At 38.0% G+C, this 20,326-nt stretch overlaps 1 protein-coding gene across 3 annotated transcripts in view; it reads right to left on the bottom strand.

The window, feature by feature from the left end:
- Positions 1-4,371: 4,371 nt before the first annotated feature.
- RORA (RAR related orphan receptor A) overlaps positions 4,372-20,326 on the bottom strand; it is a 687,966-nt gene continuing 672,011 nt past the window's right edge. For all 3 annotated transcript variants that reach the window (XM_023627995.2, XM_070235633.1, XM_023628051.2), the window contains 6 exons: positions 15,723-15,844; positions 14,111-14,243; positions 13,333-13,440; positions 11,757-11,867; positions 10,470-10,582; positions 4,372-8,807 (listed from right to left, as the gene is read on the bottom strand). In XM_023627995.2, the coding sequence (XP_023483763.2) occupies positions 8,643-8,807; positions 10,470-10,582; positions 11,757-11,867; positions 13,333-13,440; positions 14,111-14,243; positions 15,723-15,844 (752 nt within the window). In that variant the 3' untranslated portion in view covers positions 4,372-8,642. The remainder of the gene's footprint in view (positions 8,808-10,469; positions 10,583-11,756; positions 11,868-13,332; positions 13,441-14,110; positions 14,244-15,722; positions 15,845-20,326) is intronic.

The following is a 20,326-nucleotide window of genomic DNA, read 5'->3' as shown; positions in this document are numbered from 1 at the left end:
AGAAGGCTGAGTTTGTTACTCACAGAGTTTTGTGAAATTTGTGTGCTTAATCCTCAAGACCTACACACAATTAGAATCAGCATTTCATGTGGTCTTTTCAAATGTGGCTTTAATACTTGGTTGTAGAAGAAAGTGTTAACCATACAGCTTGCCATATTTTATAAATTTACCAAAAGAATCCAGGAAAAAAGTTGGAATTGGGGAACACTTGTTGTCATTTAACAATGATCAAATGCTGACATGTGCTGGCCATTGTGCAGACAAAAAGAGATACAATCTCTACCCTCAGGAAGCTTAGGATACTAAATAGTGCTTAAAAAAAACAAAGCTTTCAGTCTCCTTCTAAGTGAAGCAATAAGGAATGACATACTCTGTATTAAAAGAGATTTCTTCCTAAACTGTGGCCAATTCACTTTAAAAGGTTAACTATTAGCATTAGCTCTCATTAACCACATGATTGCATTTATGATTAAGGTAATAGCAACTCTTCCATAAAAATGGAAACTGTCTAGAATTGTGGGTAAATATGCAGTGCATGGAAGCCAATAACCATGGCTTGAGAATTTATCACCTTCAATTACAAAAAGTGCAGTAAACAGAAACATTTGCTCTATATTTATAAATTGCTCAAAAATCTTTGCTAAAGATCTTACAAATTCAGTAATATTACAGAACAATTCTAATCAATATTTAATAAGGTTAACTACATCCTTAGTTAGATATTTGATATACTTGGTTTTTAACAATGCCAATAGGTCTTGGGAGAATAGGTGAAAGAGTTTAACTAAGCTTATTATTAAATGACTTTTAAAATGAACGTCCTTCACTCAGTTCATGGAACTGGTTGAGGTCCTATTAAAACAGAACACCCCTTGTTGAATTTGCTTTATGGCCCATGTTCTGCCATGACAGTGGACGTCTCCGTACTTTTCATGGCTCAGGTAGGAGGGGAAGGGTTTATTCTGCCATCAAGCCACCAAGGATATTTTATATAAATGCCTATTATCTATAATAGGAGCTAAGTACACAACTCTCTCAGGTGCCAATAATATAATTCCTTAGTAAGAAAAAAAAGTATTACTCCATTAAACTAGAGTGTTTCTTTAGGATCTTGAAGGCCTGGAAAATTATTTTTCAGCTCAGGAGATATGGCATAAAGCCAAGTAGCAAACATAAAGTAAATGCTAATAGGTTTTCATATATCCATATTTATAAACAAATTCACCCTATAGATGTCAAATATCCATACTAAGGAAGTAATTTTATCCTAATTAAATACACTCTAGAATAATTTATATAATGATATTATGTATTTAAAGAGAAAAGCATGTCCCAAATCCAGCACTCTGATACAGCTGCCAGTTGGGCACAGGTAGATATATATATATATATGTATATATATACAAATATATAGTTATACTCAGTGAAATTAACAAGACCCAAAGGTGGTATTGTCTACGAATAAAAGGGATTTTTTTTGTTGTTCACAAAAGTAACTTATCTAGCACCACACATCAGAAAAACACAAAAATAGCACACTCTAGTTCTAAACAGCTATGTCTAAAATAGATTATATAGTAAAACCAGTATTATACAGCATATTGTGGATTTGATAAACAGATAAATATTTGCACTGAGTAGGCTGTTTATAATATAACATTTTCTTATCTTTACAGAATGAAAGCCAAAAAGTTAACTGTATAGAGATGTGCAGAACAACATTAAATATTATGACTCAAAAGCAGGGACGAAGGTAAATTTGAAAGAAGAGTAAGAGAGAAAATGTTTACAGGCCATTACAAGTTCTTAAGTTAATAGTAAATAAGGAATCAATTGCTCAAGTTGAAGAAAGCAGTAAACAAGAGATTGCATTTACATGCAGATGTCTAAAATTTGTATTTTTTTAAGTCTATGCACAAAAGTCATTTGTTTTATTGCTTGACATTCAGTTATGGCTAGATTATTTAACCTATTTTTTTTGTACTTTGGAAACAAGAATATTGTTAAAGGTGCCATAAAAATGGACAACATTGAAAACGGTTTGCAAATAAACCACCTAACACTGCAGTTCTTTCTACATGTTAAAAGCCTTGTCTGGGGTTTGTCATATGTTAAATATATTTAAACTGGGAAAATATGTTGTAGCTTGAAGCCTCCCATTGGCCCAAACATCCAATACAAAAACACATCTCCACAAAAGGAGCAGGCAGACAATACAGGTACATTTAAAGAAGCAGCCAGCTAATGTCCTAATGGTTAAAAATTTACCACTGTTTTATATGAGATTTCGAACCACTGTGGATAAGAAGAGAATTTTTGGATTCAGGAAGATGTGTACAGTACATACGGATTTTTTTTGTGAAATCATATTCACTATATTGCTCAAGAATTATCTGCATTTACGTCTGCAATCTGTTCAATGATAACCAAGTTCCTAGAAATAGTATTCATCCACATTAAAGTAACAACGAGTGAGCAAGGAATCACACACAAACACTGGAGAGAATTTAGTTGCTCGCAGAGAACAACACAATGTCATGTGCCACATGTCAAAGCTAGTAGCAAGCTCTCTTTCATTAGTTCTTAGAAGGAAAAAAGAAAAAGAAGTGTGATACTGCTGATGTGGCAAACACGCTAAACGTCAACAGCAAACACGATTCTCTAGGCATGTATCTAAAATAGATTCACTTTCTCAACACAAGAGTCCATGCTATGTTGCATTGTGGAAAAAAGGTGGTTTCTATTTGGACTGAATATTCTGTCGTTCATTTATAAATAAATAAATGACTGAATGTCTTTATTGCTCTAAGTTCTGAGGGTCTGGTTAAATATGGAGATCCCCCATCTACGGTGTTTCCTTGGCATGAAACCAGGCTTCTGGGTTATTTTTAAAATTGTTCTGAGAGCCTGGTAAAACTGATCTCACTTACACAAACAAACAAGCAAATGGACCCAGAAGTGAACCCAATTGCTCTGTAAAGACATTGCTCGCCAGCTTTCTCATCTCTTAAGAATAAACAATAATAGGAAGGTCTCTCTAATAAAATCTGGTGGATTCTCTTTAACGATACTAGTATTTAGAGATAGAATGAAGATCTATATCAATAGACTATTAGCAATAGATAAGATTTCCTGTGCAATTGCATTTCCGGGCACATAATGTGAACTATAGTATAAAGTTGTTTTTGTAGGGTTCTGCTGTGTCATATCTTTATAAATAAAAAGTGGCAATAAAATGTTACAATATGTAAAAATGTCAATAACCTCTGTGTGTGTATATATGTATACGCATGGAGAGAGAGAAAGAGAGAGAGATTTCTGCCATTTTCTGTAGTCTTTATCAAAAATAACAAGATAACGCTTTCTTTTTTATCTAAACGACATTGAAAGTTTTCCCAAATTATGCTCTCCTGTGTTAGGAAGAAAATATGTAGATTTTTTCTGAATGTGTATCACAGGTGTAGAAAAATCAAAACCAACAATTATACTGAGGTGCGCTGACTTTATGGAAAATAATATATGGAAATATGAGAACAAAACTGTATTTCAAAAATGTAAAATGGAACCCTGAAAGCTGGCTCATGTTGCTGTTATCCAAGTGTGTTTTGTTTGTCTTTAAACATTAGCTCTCAGTAGATAAAAACTACAAATGTGGAAGTAGAAGAATTGTGTCACATAAAGGGATTTTTTGGTTTGCTTCTAAAGGAGAACACAGTGAAAATAACAGTTATCTGCTGGTATTTAAAAGACGTGTTTCATCTTTTACCTCTCTCACTGCACTGATAGGCAGGGCTCTCATCTCATTACTGGTTTCTAAAATTTTTATCCATACTATGTCGAATCGGAAATAGTTTTTAATATATAATGCTATAAATATATTTATCATGAATATCTTACTTGTTAGAGAAACGGTAAATGGAGTATGCAGGACTGTCCTTTGAGTGATGCTCTCTGTTGGTACATTACCCATTCATTTATCTTTTGAACATACCGGCATGACTTTGTACTGCTTTGCAAGTTATTCAGCGTTTTTAAGTACACGAGACTGAAGAACACATAAGTTTTGAACTCAAGAAAATGAGATGATAGTGGAGAGTTTACACACACACGCGATTCTATACAGTTCACTTGTGCCTTGGAGGGATAGTATTATCATTATTATGAATAATAAAAAACACAATTTGTCCCAGTAGTACTGGCCACCCTGTTTTAAGAGTTTAGAAGATCCCTGAGCACATTGTTTCTGACTCTTACCCCAACTCCAAAGTGATAGGGCTTCTATTGTTGATAGCAAGATGGATTGTCATTCACAGTAAGTCAATCATAAGGTGCTTATTTACCCTTTGTTTTTCACCAATCAGCACAAAGAACTGTCAGAAAATAACTTTTTATTATTATTATCTTAAAATAATAGCACTGGAAAGACACATGATTTAAACAATCAATGTTTGAAACAGTGGCTTTAGGATTATTATCTGGCTGCCCCTCTATAATAACAAGTGATTCAATCGACATTCCTTAGCCAAAAACAAAAGGAAAAAAAAACAACTGTACAAATATGTATTTTTCCCTGAGGGATCAAGGTCCACCCGCAAGTGCTCTATGTACATATTGCACTAGAGAGGAATGAAGGACATGTGCAAAAAAGCAACAAGGAAAGAAGCTTACAGCCTACTTAAACCTTTTCATTAAAGACTCTACTAGGTTGGTTTGCATTTTGGAATGTCGGAACACAAACAGCTATTCCTTAGTCTAAAACTAAAAACACATATTTCTACTATGGCACATTCAATGAAATAAAAAGTTTTCCAAAGACAGATAGACAAATTCCATCAAGAAAATAATACAAAGTTTGTTTGTTTGTATTTTTTTTTTTAGAAAATTACATTACTTTCTTTCTTTGTTTCACATTACAAAATCTTTTTTTTTCTTTACACAAATCACATTTTATTGCAGGAATATTTCAAGTGCCATCAAATATTTATAGAAGGGTTAAAAAAATAGAAGTCTCTCTAAAGTGGTCCAGACAAGGCTTTGTATAGAATAAATCTTTTTTTTTTCCATCTTCTAGTTTTGATTTAAGTATTTTGAATACATTTTCTTTTCCATTGACACTTAGTAGCCTAGAAGCGGTCCGACACCCGCACATCATACACACGAAAACCACACGCGTACACACACACACACACACACACACACACAGGCTCCCTCCTCACCTGACCCTCAGCCCACCTCCATACGCTCACAGAGATCTTGGTATCCACACTATAAAGAACAACCAAACTTAGAAGCAGTGTCTTACGTCATGTTTTCCTTAAGTTAGGAAGGGTGAATTAGGATGCTGAAGACTTTTAAAAAAATCCATAGCTTTAACGCAAATTAGGATGCTGAACACTTTAAAAAAAATCCGTAGCTTTTAACACAATTTGCAAACTGTCCAAAAAAGCACTTTCATCTGCACTTTTGTTTTCATGTGACCAAGGCCAGTTTCTTCACAATATAATACGACCATTTGGACATCATTGTAACTGAAGGTATTCAGGCTTTGTCCAAAAGCCTTATTTACCTTATGCAAAAAGTTGTATAAAAGGCATTACAGCAGCAGGGATAACAATGATGTGATTCCAATCTTTAAAATACTATTGGACTTTTATGTTTAGGAAACTTTAATTATAAGAACTATTAAGAATCATTGTTCTGTATCACCAAGTAGTTTGTGTCATCACACAAGTGTTTCTACAATAAGGAAGAAAATAAAAATGCAAAGTTTTTTACATCCTTTTCTGTACTTCATATTTTTTTCAACTGAATTTAACTTCAGATCCCAACTTCTATCCAAATAATAGTTAGTTGTTCCCTCATTTCACCGAGCACGCCTCTACTACTCCATTCCCACACCGACGATGTTCTTTGCTCTTAAAGTCCACAGCCTGCTTTTCTTTCAGAAAGACCTAGTAGCAGCATCATGTCAATGCATCTTGGTTTACTCTAAAAGCAGTGTCACCATGGTGTGACTATTACTGAGATTAGAGCATCATTTGTTGCATTAGGTACTTGCAAAATCCTTTCTGGGAAAAGGAATTTCTTTTAAGTTCAACATTATGTTCTCTCTCACCCTTAGAGAAGTTCAGTTAGCTCTTAGCATTTCACAAATGGACACTGGAATTAGGTTTAGTTGCTCTTTAATACGCTAGCACCTGAGGCTGGTCATATTCAGAAAGCTTTGGTTAAAAAGAAGTTAATATACTTTAATAAAACCATCCCCAAATTTAGTGAATCAGAATGACAAAAAACAAAACAAAACCAAACCAAAATAAAAACACACCACTTTTCCCCAAAGGAGAAACAATAGGAAGAAAATGGACAAATAAATAATTGAACTAAGCTTGGTACTCTTTTCAGAGTATAAATACTATTGATCTTTAAAGGAACTATGCTTATTTAAATTAAAAATTTGATTTAACCCTTCTTGCCCAAATATAAATACTATATGCTGATAGTTAACGTCTCTATATAAACACTCACATAAAGTTTTATATGCTTGTAAGAAATTTAAGTAAATATTACTCTCGTCTTCCATTTATGGTTAAAACTTTACTATACTTTTGAAAAAAAATTTTTTAGATGTTATTTAGGCTTCATACACACTTCTGTGTGAATAATTCCTTCCCCTTTTCCAAGTTCCTCAGAAAACAAGTGAGAAAGTCAGTGGAGTTAAAAACAGTGAAGGGCTCTGGGAAGCCGGCCCTGTGATCCAGCTGACATGAGGAGCCACAATTCCTGCAAAAGATTCAAGAGGGACCCTGGTGGTAGAGGAGACCCTTCTCCACTGTAAAGGGCTGCCTGGAAACTCCCACCTTTACACTATGGGAAGCTGTTCCCTTTTCTGTACAAACACAGTCTTGGATGTCAGAGCAGAAGTTTGAATCCTACCCTGAGTGTGACTAAAATCATCATGTAAACGCCTACATTCCCAAAGGTCACTTATTTTTAAAATATGCACACTTATATATCAGACTGTTCCTTCTCCCTTCCCCTACTGGGAATTATTATTATTATTTTTTAAAAAACCATGAAATTAAACAAGAACAACTCAATATTTCCCACCTGAACGCAAAAGCCAAACAATCTTCTAAATATTTAACAAAATAAATTACAGTCCACAGTCTTCTAGTGAAGATAAATACAAAAGTAAATGTCTGCAGCTAGCATCGACTTCACTTTAAAAGCTTAAAATAGTTAATATTTAAATAAGAGAAACTGGTTCAACATTGTATGCCTCCCTTGCGCTCCTATCCATTGTCCGTGAAATATGGAGAGCACTAGTCTAGACTTTTAGCATCTAGAGGCAACTACTCTAGAAACAGTTCACTCTGAGATAAACTTTCAGGGTTCCTAGATTATACCAAGAACAGAAACATTCACAAAGTAAATGCCTCATGTCCTTACATGGGGAGTGTGCGTTTGCTCCAGATAGAATCTTTGGGTTCTTATAAGAAAAGCTAGATTCCAATAAATATTCTGGTTACTGGTTTGTTCTCAAAGCATAACAATTCCAAGTTGAGACTGAGTCTTACTACTGAATTTTGTCAAATGAGCCTCCCCTCCCTGCGTCCACAAGGTGGCATTTTAAAAAGCTTTTTAAAAATACTGTGCATGATGGTACAAGTCCACAGTACCAATCGATCATTCAACTTTGTATGAAGCATAAACACATCTATTCTTAAACTTACCAAAAAGCAAAGTATAATTTAGGGAGAGTTCCATTTGTAATTCCAAACTCACGTGTAAAATAAAAATAATCAACATCGTGATTTCTAGATATGACCAGCCAGTCTTTTAAAAGTAATTTTGTAAACAGCAGCATAAATACCTCCCGACGTACCTTCCAAGCCTTCTCAGTTAAACTTGTGTTTCTGGTGCACATGCGACACGACAGTGAACACGCTAGCATTTAATTTAAAGAAAAAAGGTGCAAAATGAAAGTGCCTTATCAATTCAACAGGAAAAGCTACACCAGTAACTACAGTTTATATTAATTAAAACAATATATAAACAATATCTCTTTTAGCTATATATAGTCTTCATGCCCATTTACCCTGTAATATATTATAATGCTATTGTTGCTAGTGCTATGGACCCTTTTCATGCCATCCTGCTGACTGGCAATAATCGGTGAAGAAATAAAAACTTCCTTCATGAAACAAAGAGTAAGTTGTGCAAAGTTATGCCGCAACCTCCGCTATGCACACCAGTCACCGATTATTGCTGGACTCTCTGTTGTTACTGACAGATTGGTGACTCTGGAGAAAGTCTGTGGGCAGTGAGCTACAAGAAAAGGAAATCCTCCGACTTTAGTACCCTCCTTCTGCTGTAAACAGAGGTCAACGATCAAGAAGTCGAGACAGAAAAAGGGTCCATATCTGTAGGCATAATGGAAATCATATGCATGAGAAAAACAAGTTCAACTTTTATTTGTTTTCATTGTTTCCCCTCCTTTGCCTGACCCCGATCACCAAAAAGATGTGCAGTGTGTTGGCGCTCCAGGTCTGTGCAGGGCCATATAAAGTGTCTCAGTTAATTTTTTTGTTTGTTTTTCATGTTTGTACTTCAGACATTCTAGAGGTGCTTAGGTGATACATTTACCCATCAATTTGCATTGCTGGCTCAAATTCTGAAGTGAACAGCTCCTTATATAATGGAGGAAAATGAAGTCGCACAATGTCTGGGTATATTGCTTTAAATGCCATTAGCTTTTCTGTATGTCGTCCACATAAGGCTCTTAATGTAGACACCTTGCATATTAACTGTAAGTGGAAGAAAAGGACATGTTATCGGGAGAGAATAGACACGAGAATCAAAAATCAGGGATCTGGACGATCTTTACAACATTGTTTATAATGATGAAACACACTCGAAGCAACTTAGACGTCCAGGAATAGAGGACTGGTAAAAATAAACGATGCTACAGTCATGTTATAGAATACCAGGTGTACGTTAAATACGATTTTGAAGACAAATAATTTAATAACCCAAAAAGATGTTCAGAAGCAAAAGTGACAGAACCGAGACGAGAACCCAAGTGTCCCACTTCCTCCTCCTGTTCCCACAGCTTTCTGCTCTACCATCCGAACCCTGCCCCCACCGTCTGGAAAAAGAAGAGATCTGGTGATAGAGAAGGGAGCCAGGGGGCAGTCACAGGGAGCTGAGGTCACTGCAACTAGAGATGACGGCATGCCCTACATATTTTATGCAGAACGAGTACGCATCAACTCCAGTGACAAGTTTCCTCTCCAAAAAGAGCGCTGCCTATAGCAAAGCAATCCTGGGTCTGAGCAAAAGGCCCCGAGTAAAAAAAATAAAGAATAGTCAGAAAGCCTGGATGGAAGTCCCAGCATTGACCATTTACCAATTGAGGCTATTTACATGACTTGCAAAAATGCTTTTTAAACTCTAAAGCACTGTACAAGTGCAAAATACTTCTTATTTCAATCCAGAATAATCCTCTCTAAGAAAAGTTTTCACCAAATCACAGATCTTGTCCAGGTGTTAGGTGTTCTCTATAATTAAAGAACCTAATGATACCCTTGCATGGGGGCAAGAAGATGGAGAAGAGAGTAAACTCCTGACAGTTCTTCTTTCTTCTGTTTCCCACTCCTGCCTCAAGCTCTCATTTAACAGGTGCAAAATCAAAAGCAAAACGGCAATCAACCTCCAACTTCCCCTTTCTGACCTAACCTAGCTATCAGGAGAAAAGAAAAGGAAACAAACAGGAAAAAAATCCCAAACCTTTCAAATCATCTTCTCAAACAGTAAAACACATAAAATAATCTAAGAAAGAATAGGGCTAATTTTTCTAAGACTAAATGCCTGCTACCAGCACTATCACTGAAGGATATTAGCATATTTTAAATTGACATTCTAATTATATTTTTATTGAAAAGATAATAATTAGCAAAAATGAAACCTTATGCTTTGAATACAGGGTAGTAATAGGAAATTGATGAAGAAAATACAAAAGTTATTTACTGTTGGTTACTAATGAAGTTAATGGAAATAGAACTAATATTAGAATATATGGTTATCCTGGTTAATTGTTTTAGTCCTTCATAACTTCCTCCTTCTAAATTCAAAGATTCTTTCTCTAATTTATATCAATGCAGAACATTAACTCTGCTTTATGCCCAACTTTGATGGAATAGAAGGAGGATGTCCAGAATGTATTAATGCTTAAAAAAAATTCTACCATTACCCTATTATTGCAGGACACTTTATAACCAATGATAATAAATTTAACCTGAATTTTGGCCCAACAGAATGTTTCGAAATGGAGATGTTTCTTTCTGTTCAGTAGCCTGTTGCTTACAGATACTTTTGGGGGCCTATCAGATGATTTACAAGGGCAGCGGGCAGCACTGATCTGTGGCAAGGGATAAGTCAGGCCATGCCAGTGGAAACGTGCTTCTCACCTTTGTTAGTATGCCATCTTCTCGGTGATTCTTCTGTAGGACATGTTGAAGAGCTAGCTGAATTTTCTGTTGCAGTTTTTCAATTTTTACCTTTTCCTGCAGCCATGAACGATCTAAACGTGAAAAATGATACTCCTTAGTATTCTTCCAACATGGTGTCAGAACACCCAATTCCTCCTGACTCTTAGACACAGATTATTATACCACAATGCAGAATTACAGACTGACAGGCCAGTTTCAGGCCTCGTTCCAAATTTGTTCCTAAAGGAGTTGAAGACTGACGGATGACAGTTATAAAAGAGTGTTAAACCTTTCCATTTGTACTGATACTTAATGGAAGGGAGGGTCCTTCCAAAAGGACAGCCATTTTATCTAAGGTCTACTCATACGAGTGGAAATGAAGCCACCACGGCCCCTTGAGCCTCTCTAATAATTACATTTCTGAAAGAAATACTCATATCAATCCGGCTAGCCTTTCTGGCAAATATGAAAATTGCCTTATAATCCAAGGCAACTAAAATTGTCAATGGAATTCCAGATGACTTAAGGGATGTTAATTTAAGAGAAAGTCTTTATATGTAAGAATTTCAAATAGAAGATATAAATTTGCAAAACTGATTATCCCCAAGAGGCAGTACTGGTCGAAAACATAGATTACATTCAGAAAAACTTGTAGATGACATCCAAATGGATTTTAAGAAAAAGCAGGGTGTCTTAAAAACCACATTATCTTGGAGATTGGTGTTAGGGAGGGCAACCCTACTCAACCACAGCCTTTCTCTTGGTAGCAGGAGGTTAATTGTGGACTGGGTTTTATTCAAGTCTCATTTCTTAAGATTTTGTCAGAACAGCATGAGGTCTTCTTAAAAGGGTATATGTACGTATGTTGGGGGGGTGGAGGTTGCTCTTTGAAAAAATTAAAATTAGATTTAGTAAGGGTGGCAGCCTCTCTTGGTAGTCCCCCAAATATTCTAAAAGTTATGTACCTTACATAAATTCTTTATCTCAATAATTTTTTTGTAAGATTTTTTAAAAAAATTTTTCTTCCTTCTCTCCAAAGCCCCCCAGTACATAGTCGTATATTTTAATTGTGAGTCCTCCTAGTTGTGGCATGTGGGACACTGCCTCAGCATGGCTTGATGAGTAGTGCTAGGTCTGCGCCCAGGATCCGAACCGGCGAAACCCTGGGATGCCGAAGCTGAGCACACGAACTTAAGCACTCAGCCACGGGGCCGGCTCCTACCTCGATAATTTTTAAACCATTTTATTTTTATTTGGTTACCTTACCTGCTGACATCAGTACAAATGCAGAAAACAATGCAATTTCATCTTCAGTCAGGTGCATAGAACATAAACTCTTTCCAAATTCAAATACAAAGCTAATAAAGTCTTCACAACCTGCCAAAATTAAAATAAAGACAGTTGAGGATTTTGGTTATTATCCCAGGAGAAAAATGGATCTAGTAGTTGAAGATCAAAGGGGATAGTGATAACATTTCTACTGTTTAACAGTTTTAAATCTTAAAAGAAAAATCTGTTTAGCTAGCATCACCATCACCACCATCATCATCATTCAAAATACCGACAGTGAACTTCTGATGTGTCATTACTATGTTAGGTACTGCTCTAAGCAGTTTCTTTGGGTATCCTACTTTGTCACAAGAGCCCTATGAGGGAGGAATTATTATTATCCCCTTTTAGAGGTAAGGAAACAGACTTGTAAGAATAGTAACGTATCTAAGGTTACACAGGTAGGAAGTAACAGTCTGAGATCCGAAGCCAGGCTGCCTGGCTTCAGAGCCCACACTCGACCAGTGGAGTCTAACAGTACAATCTAACTCAAATGTTACATTCCCTCACTTTTTGTTTTCTACTCTATCTGATCTAAAACACCCTTATAAATCCTAAGCAATGACACATTATAGTGGTAAAATCATTATAACTATTACAGAACTGAAATATAAAATGTGAAAGTCCCATAGAATAATAATCCATCCCCAAAAGACTGGTTAAATTTGGTGTCTATTCTTTCAGATTTGCATGTTATGTACATATATTTAAATGCCAGTGGGCTCTACTAAATTATACAAAACTTCTGTCATTTAACTGATTTTAAAATCACTTATATCTTGGATACTGTCTCATTTTTCTTAATGACTATATCCCACTTTATTTAAATTTTAGAAATGCAAAATAATTTATTTTTAAAGTTTATGTCAGTTTCACTTAGCTATACTTTATTTCTTTGATATCAGCATTTAATTCTCATTAATGGTTGTTATTTGAGGAGTATGGAAGGGCAGACTTTTATCTCTTTCCTTGATTCTATGTATCAAATCACATCCTCTAGTTTATCTGAATAATATATCCCCTGAAAATCTAGTTCTTAAAATCTGGAAGGGAATTAGAAGGATATATAATATAAATTTCTTGGATTACCAACTAGATAAAATGAAACTCTGGACCTTTACATATAACAGACAAAAACTGTTTGAGCGGTGTGAATTTTCTACAATGACTAACTATAAAGTAACATAGGTATGGAATCTTTTAATTTTTTTTTTCCTGAGGAAGATTCACCCTGAGCTAACACCTGTGCCAATCTTCCTCTATTTTGTATGTGGGTCACCACCACAGCATGGCTGCTGACAAGTGGTGTAGGTCTGCACCCAGGAAACGAACCCAGGCCACCAAAGCGGAGCATGCCAAACTTAACCACTAGGCCACAGGGCTGGCCCCTGAAATCCTTTAATTTTTGTTTCCAAATAACCACTTTCCATTTTGTTCAGTAAGAGCGTTCACTGAACTCCCATCTTCTCCTATAGCCCTGATTTGAAGACAAAGCCCCCAGAGGTGTCTTTACCTAAGGATTTGAAGACTTCCGGGCTAGCGTATTTCCCGTCAAAGTACACGGTGTTGTTCTGGGAGTCAAAGGCACGGCACATTCTGATAAACACCACCTCTAGAGAACCTATGCAAAAGGCAGAAATTGGGTGGATTAGTCCATCTTGGAGAGTTCATTTTGAAGGCACTAACGTGGAGACCACTTTCTGAGTCCGGCGGTGGGTATCGTGTGCCCGGACCACGGTGTTTAGCCAGTGGGCTCTCAGTCACATCAGCTCTCTATTTAAAAGGGCAAAGTTCACTATGTAACCAAAGACTCGAGCTGAAGTGAAGGCCTGTATTACCAAAGAGAGATTGATTTATAAGTTACTTCTTTGGCATTCTTCTGTCTTGCAACATAGAGTCTCAGAGTTGCTAGGAAAACACTGATTCATATTTATGAAAACAAACAAAACCGAGGGCTATCTCTCTGAGTTCCACAACCTTCTTTCTAACGACTTATAGTAACCTCCTGAGGATCTGGAGTATAGAGACCAAACACAGGTGATGGTAAAATGGGGGAACGCAGGTGTCCTTCATATTAATCTTTTCACCCAGAGGAGAAACAAAACGGAGGGAAAGTTTCCTGCAAACGGCTCAAAACTCTTTAAAAAGAACTCAGTTTCTGCTAAGAGAAACGTGAGCTATTATCACTGGAGAAGAACTGCTCCCGACACCTTCCTTACCCAGCATTTCTTTAATAAGCCGGTGAAAGCAGGTTAGGGAGGAATCTCAAAATTCACGGGCAAAGCACATACCTGCTTTGAGAAGCACAATTTGATCGTTTTGACACAGTTCCATAAATCCATCAATGCGTTTGGCAAACTCCACCACATACTGTATAGCTTCTGTAATTTTGATGGCACACAATTGCCACATCACCTCCCGCTGCTGTGGAAGAGGGAAACACATTAACATACGCGGCCACTCGCATCCTTGACACCGTTGTTTTCACTGTTCCCATTTTGTAAAATCCTTCTTTGGAAATGGACTCAAAAAGCCCTAGAGGATTAAAAACCTAACAGTTGGCCAGTTATTTGAGACATAACAATAGCTTCCAAATCCTTTCTCGTCTCTTCCAATTCCTTTCTTACCATTTTGGTGGCAAAGGGACAGGGGCAAGATATTATGAGTATATATGTAGCTGAAGATGAAAACATGAGTCAGGGAAGCAAGGCACGCGCTGCTTTAACCCTGGGCTACGGAGAGCAGCAAAGTAGGATCTTCTTTTAAGCAATGATTTTGCCTTGGGGAATTTACCACCGCCTTACGGGGGGAAGGGAAGAAAAGAGGCATCAATTACATTTATTGTGCGCAGGCTATGAGCTCGGTGCTTTACAGCATCCTTGTCTTCATTTCACAGCCTTGCCACTTCCTACCGTTTTGTTGCTTCCCTTTGTCACTTTGGCCGCTGGTGTTCCCTGCTACCTCAAACGAAAAGTGACGTGCTGCTCTCCCCCAACATATCCCATTGAATTCCTTTTATACACCCACTCTTCAACTCAGTGACAGGGTGACCTGGAGCTCTTACATGGCTCACTTGTTCCCCCAATCTTAGTTTAAGGTTCTTTCCACCAATATGATGGGGTGAAAGAAACTCGAATTAGGGGCTAGGAGTCATGGGCTAGTCCTGCTGTTTTTGCTCTCCCCCCTTATGCCCAAGGATGTTAGTTTCCTCATATGTAAAATGAAGGGGGAAATTAGCCTAGATAATCTCTATGGTCCTTCCTAAGTCTGAATTTCTAAGATTATTGAGGAAAATCACAGTATTTTCTTTTACCAAAGGCGGAATGGCTAATTAACATTTCCCCTTCTCCAGCCCTGCCGTCTGATTTTGGTGGCTTGCTGATCAGAGTGTTTCATAGGAAAAGGCAAGTAGCAGCACCGTTTGTCAGCCTCACAGTGCGAGGCTCAGACTGGAGTTACCATCATAGCTTCCCAGCCTTTTTTTGGACACCTTCTCTAAACTCCTTCTTCTCCACCTCTGGAAACATGAGGCTCAGATTATTTTACATCCACTTCCAGACCTTGAAATCTTCCATTGTGATATCAGGACAAACCCCAATTCATTTAGCCTTTTGGAAGCTGCTTAATCTAGCCCCGCAGCTGACAAACGGTAGGAGATACATGCGTGGTTACAGGCACACTAGAATTTGTTTGCTATTGCTGAAATTTCTCACACTGGCTTCTCAGGAAGATGACACAGTGCCAAGTACATGATCAGCTCTGGAAGAAAGATTTTTAAATAGAAATCTGACATCTGATGAAAGACACTCATTCTTTGGTCTGTCTGTATTCCTGATCAAATCTCCCGCACGAACACCTTCCCCAATGTTGCCCCGATCCTAGAGAACTCTCTTCAGAGTGTACCTTGTTTTGATAGTTCTCAATCTCCTCCTGCAGAAAGGTCTGCCACGTTATCTGCTGCAGCTCTTCTCTCAAGTATTGGCAAGTTTCCAGATGTGACTTAGATATATTCTGTGCAAGGTGTTCTAAGGAGAAAACAGAAGATCACAAACATGAAAAGCCAAGTTCTTTGGATAATCAGTGTTTTCCCTACTTTGTATTTGATCTAAAAAGTAACAAGTATAAAGCAACATGCTGAACCGATTTCAATTAGCTTTCATATTGAAATAAGCCATTTGGAACTATTCTGTATTTTGGAACATGAGGATGAAGGACAGGCAAAGCCAACATTTAGCAGTAAGGTGTGGTGACTTCAAAGACCCTCCTGACCTTGACCTTCTTCTGTGCCTTTACACCAATGTCTGGGAATGAATAAATATTGACCTAGGTAGGTGTGGGAAATGACTGACAGACTCTTCTTGGCATTTTCATGGAGACACATCTGCCATATACATTGACCTAGGGAGGAGTACTCTTGGAAAATTAGGAAATGGTATTCTTTTGTGATAACAACTGTATATTTCTTTTGTTTTTCCTGCAAATAACAAAACACGCATTACTGAGGGCCTGCTATATCACTATACAGAGTGTGGGGTTAAGAGATGGGCTCTGGAGCCAGAGTGCCTGAGTTTGAATCTCAGTTCTGCTACTTACTAGCTGTGTGACCTTGGGTGAGTTACTTAACCTCTCTGTGCTTTGGTTTCCTCATTTGTAAAATGAAGAAAACAGTACCTAGTTTGCAGGGCTTCTATGAGAATTAAATGAGTTGAGCACTTAGAACAGAGAGGGTTACATAGCACGTGCTATGTAAATATTTGTTCTTATTACACTGGAGTGTAGGGAGTTTGAAGATATTAAAAGAAACAGATGGGGCCAGCCTGGTAGTGTAGTGGTTAAGTTCCCACACTCTGTTTCGGCAGCCCGGGGTTTGCCAGCTTGGATCCTGGGCACAGACCTACATACTGCTTATCAAGCCATGCTGTGGCAGGCATCCCACATATAAAGTGGAGGAAGATGGGCAGGGATGTTAGCTCAGAGCCAGGCTTCCTCAGCAAAAAGAGGAAGATTGGCGGCGGATCTTAGCTCTGGGCTAATCTTCCTCAAGAAGAAAAGAAATAGATGCCAAGGAAGTTTCTCTAGGAACTTATAATCTGGTGAACATGTATGGACACACTGAAAGGAGAGTTCAAGACATTAGACAATAAAGCATAAAGCTGAATTTATATCAGAAAAGAAAGAAGACAAGACAACAGGTGCTGTCAGGGAAGAGAGAGATGAGAGGAGCTAGGGGATGCTTCTTGGCGGAAGAGGAACATTTGAGTTGGACCTTGAAGGATGAGGAGGATTCGGTAGGCAGAGGCCCGCGGTGTGCGGAGGTGGGCCAGAGGGATGGAAGATGATGGCCTTACGGGAGACAGGTAGATGTGAAAAGTGATGGTGTCAAAACAGAAACATGAGTAGGTAAGAGTCCAAATCCAGAGGGAACTTGAACGTCAGGACTGAGAGCGTAGACTTGATTAACAGGCGCAGTCAGCAGGATTCTCAAGGGGCAGCTGACAGGCCAAACGTTGTGTCTGGGGAAATAGAACAAGCAGTTTAGTGATTCGTGGATTGCAGCCTGGCGAGGCTGGAGGCAGGAGGACCAAACAGAAGGCCGCTGGAATCTAGATGTGAGGGACTGAGAGCCTGAAGTAGATTGGTAATAATTGTTACGGAAGGAAAGGACAACTAAAGAAGTGTTTAAAAGAAGCATCGACGAGGTTCTGCGAATATGAAGCCAAACCCCAAAGCGATCCCCCTCTCGGGGTCTTGAAGATGTAACAGGAAAGCCATTTGAAAGAACGGTGCTGCATGCAAACTTGGCAACACGAGGAACAGTCTCTATTTGTTTGGAAATCTGTTACTGCTTTCATCAAGAGCCATACTAAACAAGACAAACGGTGTGAAGAGAGAGCAAGTTCACCAAAACAGAGCTCGAAACCAGAAACTCTGCAGAGACGCCGAAACGCAATAAACCATAACAGCCCTGCTGGGCAACACACAGACAGAGAAAAAACATAAACAGATACGATGAAAAATCAAACAAATAAAAGAAAAAAATTTAAAGAAAGAGACTGAGAGAAACTGAGAGGGAGAAGCCAGTAAATTGTGTCTTAGAACCAGTGACACTTGTGAAGAGAAGAGAGGAATAAAGACAAAAATAATGGGGAGTCAGAAGCAAGATAAATGTGTAAAGAGGAAATCAGTTTTTGCAGATAAGAAAAAAAATGATGAACTGTTCACAGGGAAGCTGGGGGATCCTATGAGGTGAGGAATGGAAAGAGGCTCCTAGTATTCTCTTCTAGATCATGCCTCTTTTCCAGTCACGATGGTCAGCATCTTGTTTGACTTCATCCTAAAAATTGTTCCCACTCATCCCTACGTATTTGAGCCCAGCTTTCAGAAGTGACAATGAATGATGCAATGTCCATGACCCACCAGTAGAGGGCAGTGGCTGCATTCTCACCAGCAACTCCCTTTGATTCCAATTCACAGTTGATTTGACAAGTGTAAGATTTTAGACACTTTGCTATTTTTAAATCTCCATTTCAGCAAAGGAGAATACGGCCAGACTGAGTAGAAGTTAAGAAGTTAGTGTGGCCTGTCAGAGAAACAGTCTGGAATAGTGAAATACCTTGGAACTAGGAGTTAGGAGACCTGGTTTCTGGTCTGAGCTCGGTGGATAACTCAGTTCCCTTCCTCAACCATGATAGTCTCATCAACACAAGCCTAGGTCTAGATATCCTGACTTCTGAGTTAGTCACAGAATTTCAAAGTGAGAAGGAACTTTAGACATCATCTGGTCCAAACTCTTCTCAGTTTACAGACAAAACATTAATAATGATAATAGTTAACACTTATATAGCGTTTACTATGTGCCAGACCCACAGAACTTATATATATATATTCTGAATATATATAGTTTGTTGATTTTCATAATAACCCTAGGAGGAAGGTACTAGTGTTATCTCCATTTTACAGATAAGGAAACTGAGTCACAGTGATGTTAAGTGACTTTTCCAAGGTGTCACAGCTGGCAAGCGGCCAATGACTCAAGCTCCCATTTTGGCTCCAGCGTCTGTGCTCTTTATCTTAATATTTTCTAGGTGGGGAGACTGCAGCTTGCAGAGGTTACATGACTCATGCTCACTTGTACAACCTATAGCCAAGCTAGGACTCACATGAGATGACTTCTCGTCTCATGCTTTGCCCAATATACCAAGTGTCTCTCTTGCACAAGAGTTTAGTGATCGATTATAGTAACAAGTGCAGTTAGCTTTCTTTTTTTACATGAACCAAGACTACTGATCTGGAATGCATAATTCAGGTACTAACTGTACATCTAAGGCAAAATTTCCTAGCCCGGAATGCAGGCATATCTCCACTAAAATTAATGGATTGTAGAGACTATTATTGAAAGGTAGAATTGGGCTTAGGATATGTTAATTTACAATTTGTTTTCCAATTGTACAATTTGTTTCATTTGTTTAAAAGCTGATGACAAAATTTAACCTAAAAAGACGTCAAGAGTCTTAGTTAAAGAGATAGCGGAACTTAAGCCCCAAAGGCCATATTGGGGGCTTCAGAGAGTTTTGAAGAAGGAGCAACGTCTTTGTCCACTTTTATGCTACTCTTAGCTCCCCAAACTCTTTTGTGCATGTAAAGGGGGTAGAAAATGAAAGCCCAATTTATATCCTTTTCAGATAAATTCTTGTTTAGTTTTGGATATGAGAGTAGTCCTAGTAATGAGTTAATTTTATCCATCCTGGGAAATGACACAACGCATGTGAAAAATCCCTAATTTAGGAGAATATGGAGGACATATGAGGGCACTGAGCTCCCAGACGACACAAGGAGGAGACAACTGTGGAAGAGGAAACTGGTTTGTGGGGGAAGGAGGGTCTGGGGGCCTCGGCTTAGCCATTCGGGTCCCACTCTGATATTAGCGCACATTTAGCCAAAGTGCCATCTTCAAGGGCAACACTCTGGCTAAGCCCTTGGATTTATTCCAGGGTTGAACATCTGACAAGCACACGGGCTGGATCCACTAGTATGTATGATAAGGGAGAAGCAACCCTAAAGTGAGCCAGGTCATTTTTCATGATATCATGTCAGCTTTCAATCAAATCCTTATTCATTTCTGAAAATTTTACTTTCATTACAGTTCTGCTTAAGGCTCAGCCAACCAAGATTTCATGACAAAAACGGAAGGTTTTTGTTCTAGTTCAAGAAAAAAAAAAATCAAACCTACCTCTGCTCAGCTTGGCTTCTAGTTCAGAGGTTTCTCTGTTAATCAAAAGAGCTGCGATGCACCTTTAATGCTGTTCAGTGGTTAAAGACCAGGCTTAAAATGTCCCTGCTCTTGAGGATTTAAATTTAGACCCATAAAGAGGTGCTTGTGTAAAAACCGTAAAGAACATTCAATTTGTTCTATTTGGAGAAAGATTTTACTGGAAATATAAATTTCACTTAAAAAATGTTTTATGGGGTACAGAGGTGGAGAAACCATCTAAAGAACACAACCATTA

This window comes from Equus caballus, chromosome 1 (genome assembly GCF_041296265.1).
Source record: "Equus caballus isolate H_3958 breed thoroughbred chromosome 1, TB-T2T, whole genome shotgun sequence".
In the NCBI taxonomy this organism is placed as follows: domain Eukaryota; kingdom Metazoa; phylum Chordata; class Mammalia; order Perissodactyla; family Equidae; genus Equus; species Equus caballus.
This window is presented reverse-complemented; position numbering and strand designations above follow the sequence as displayed.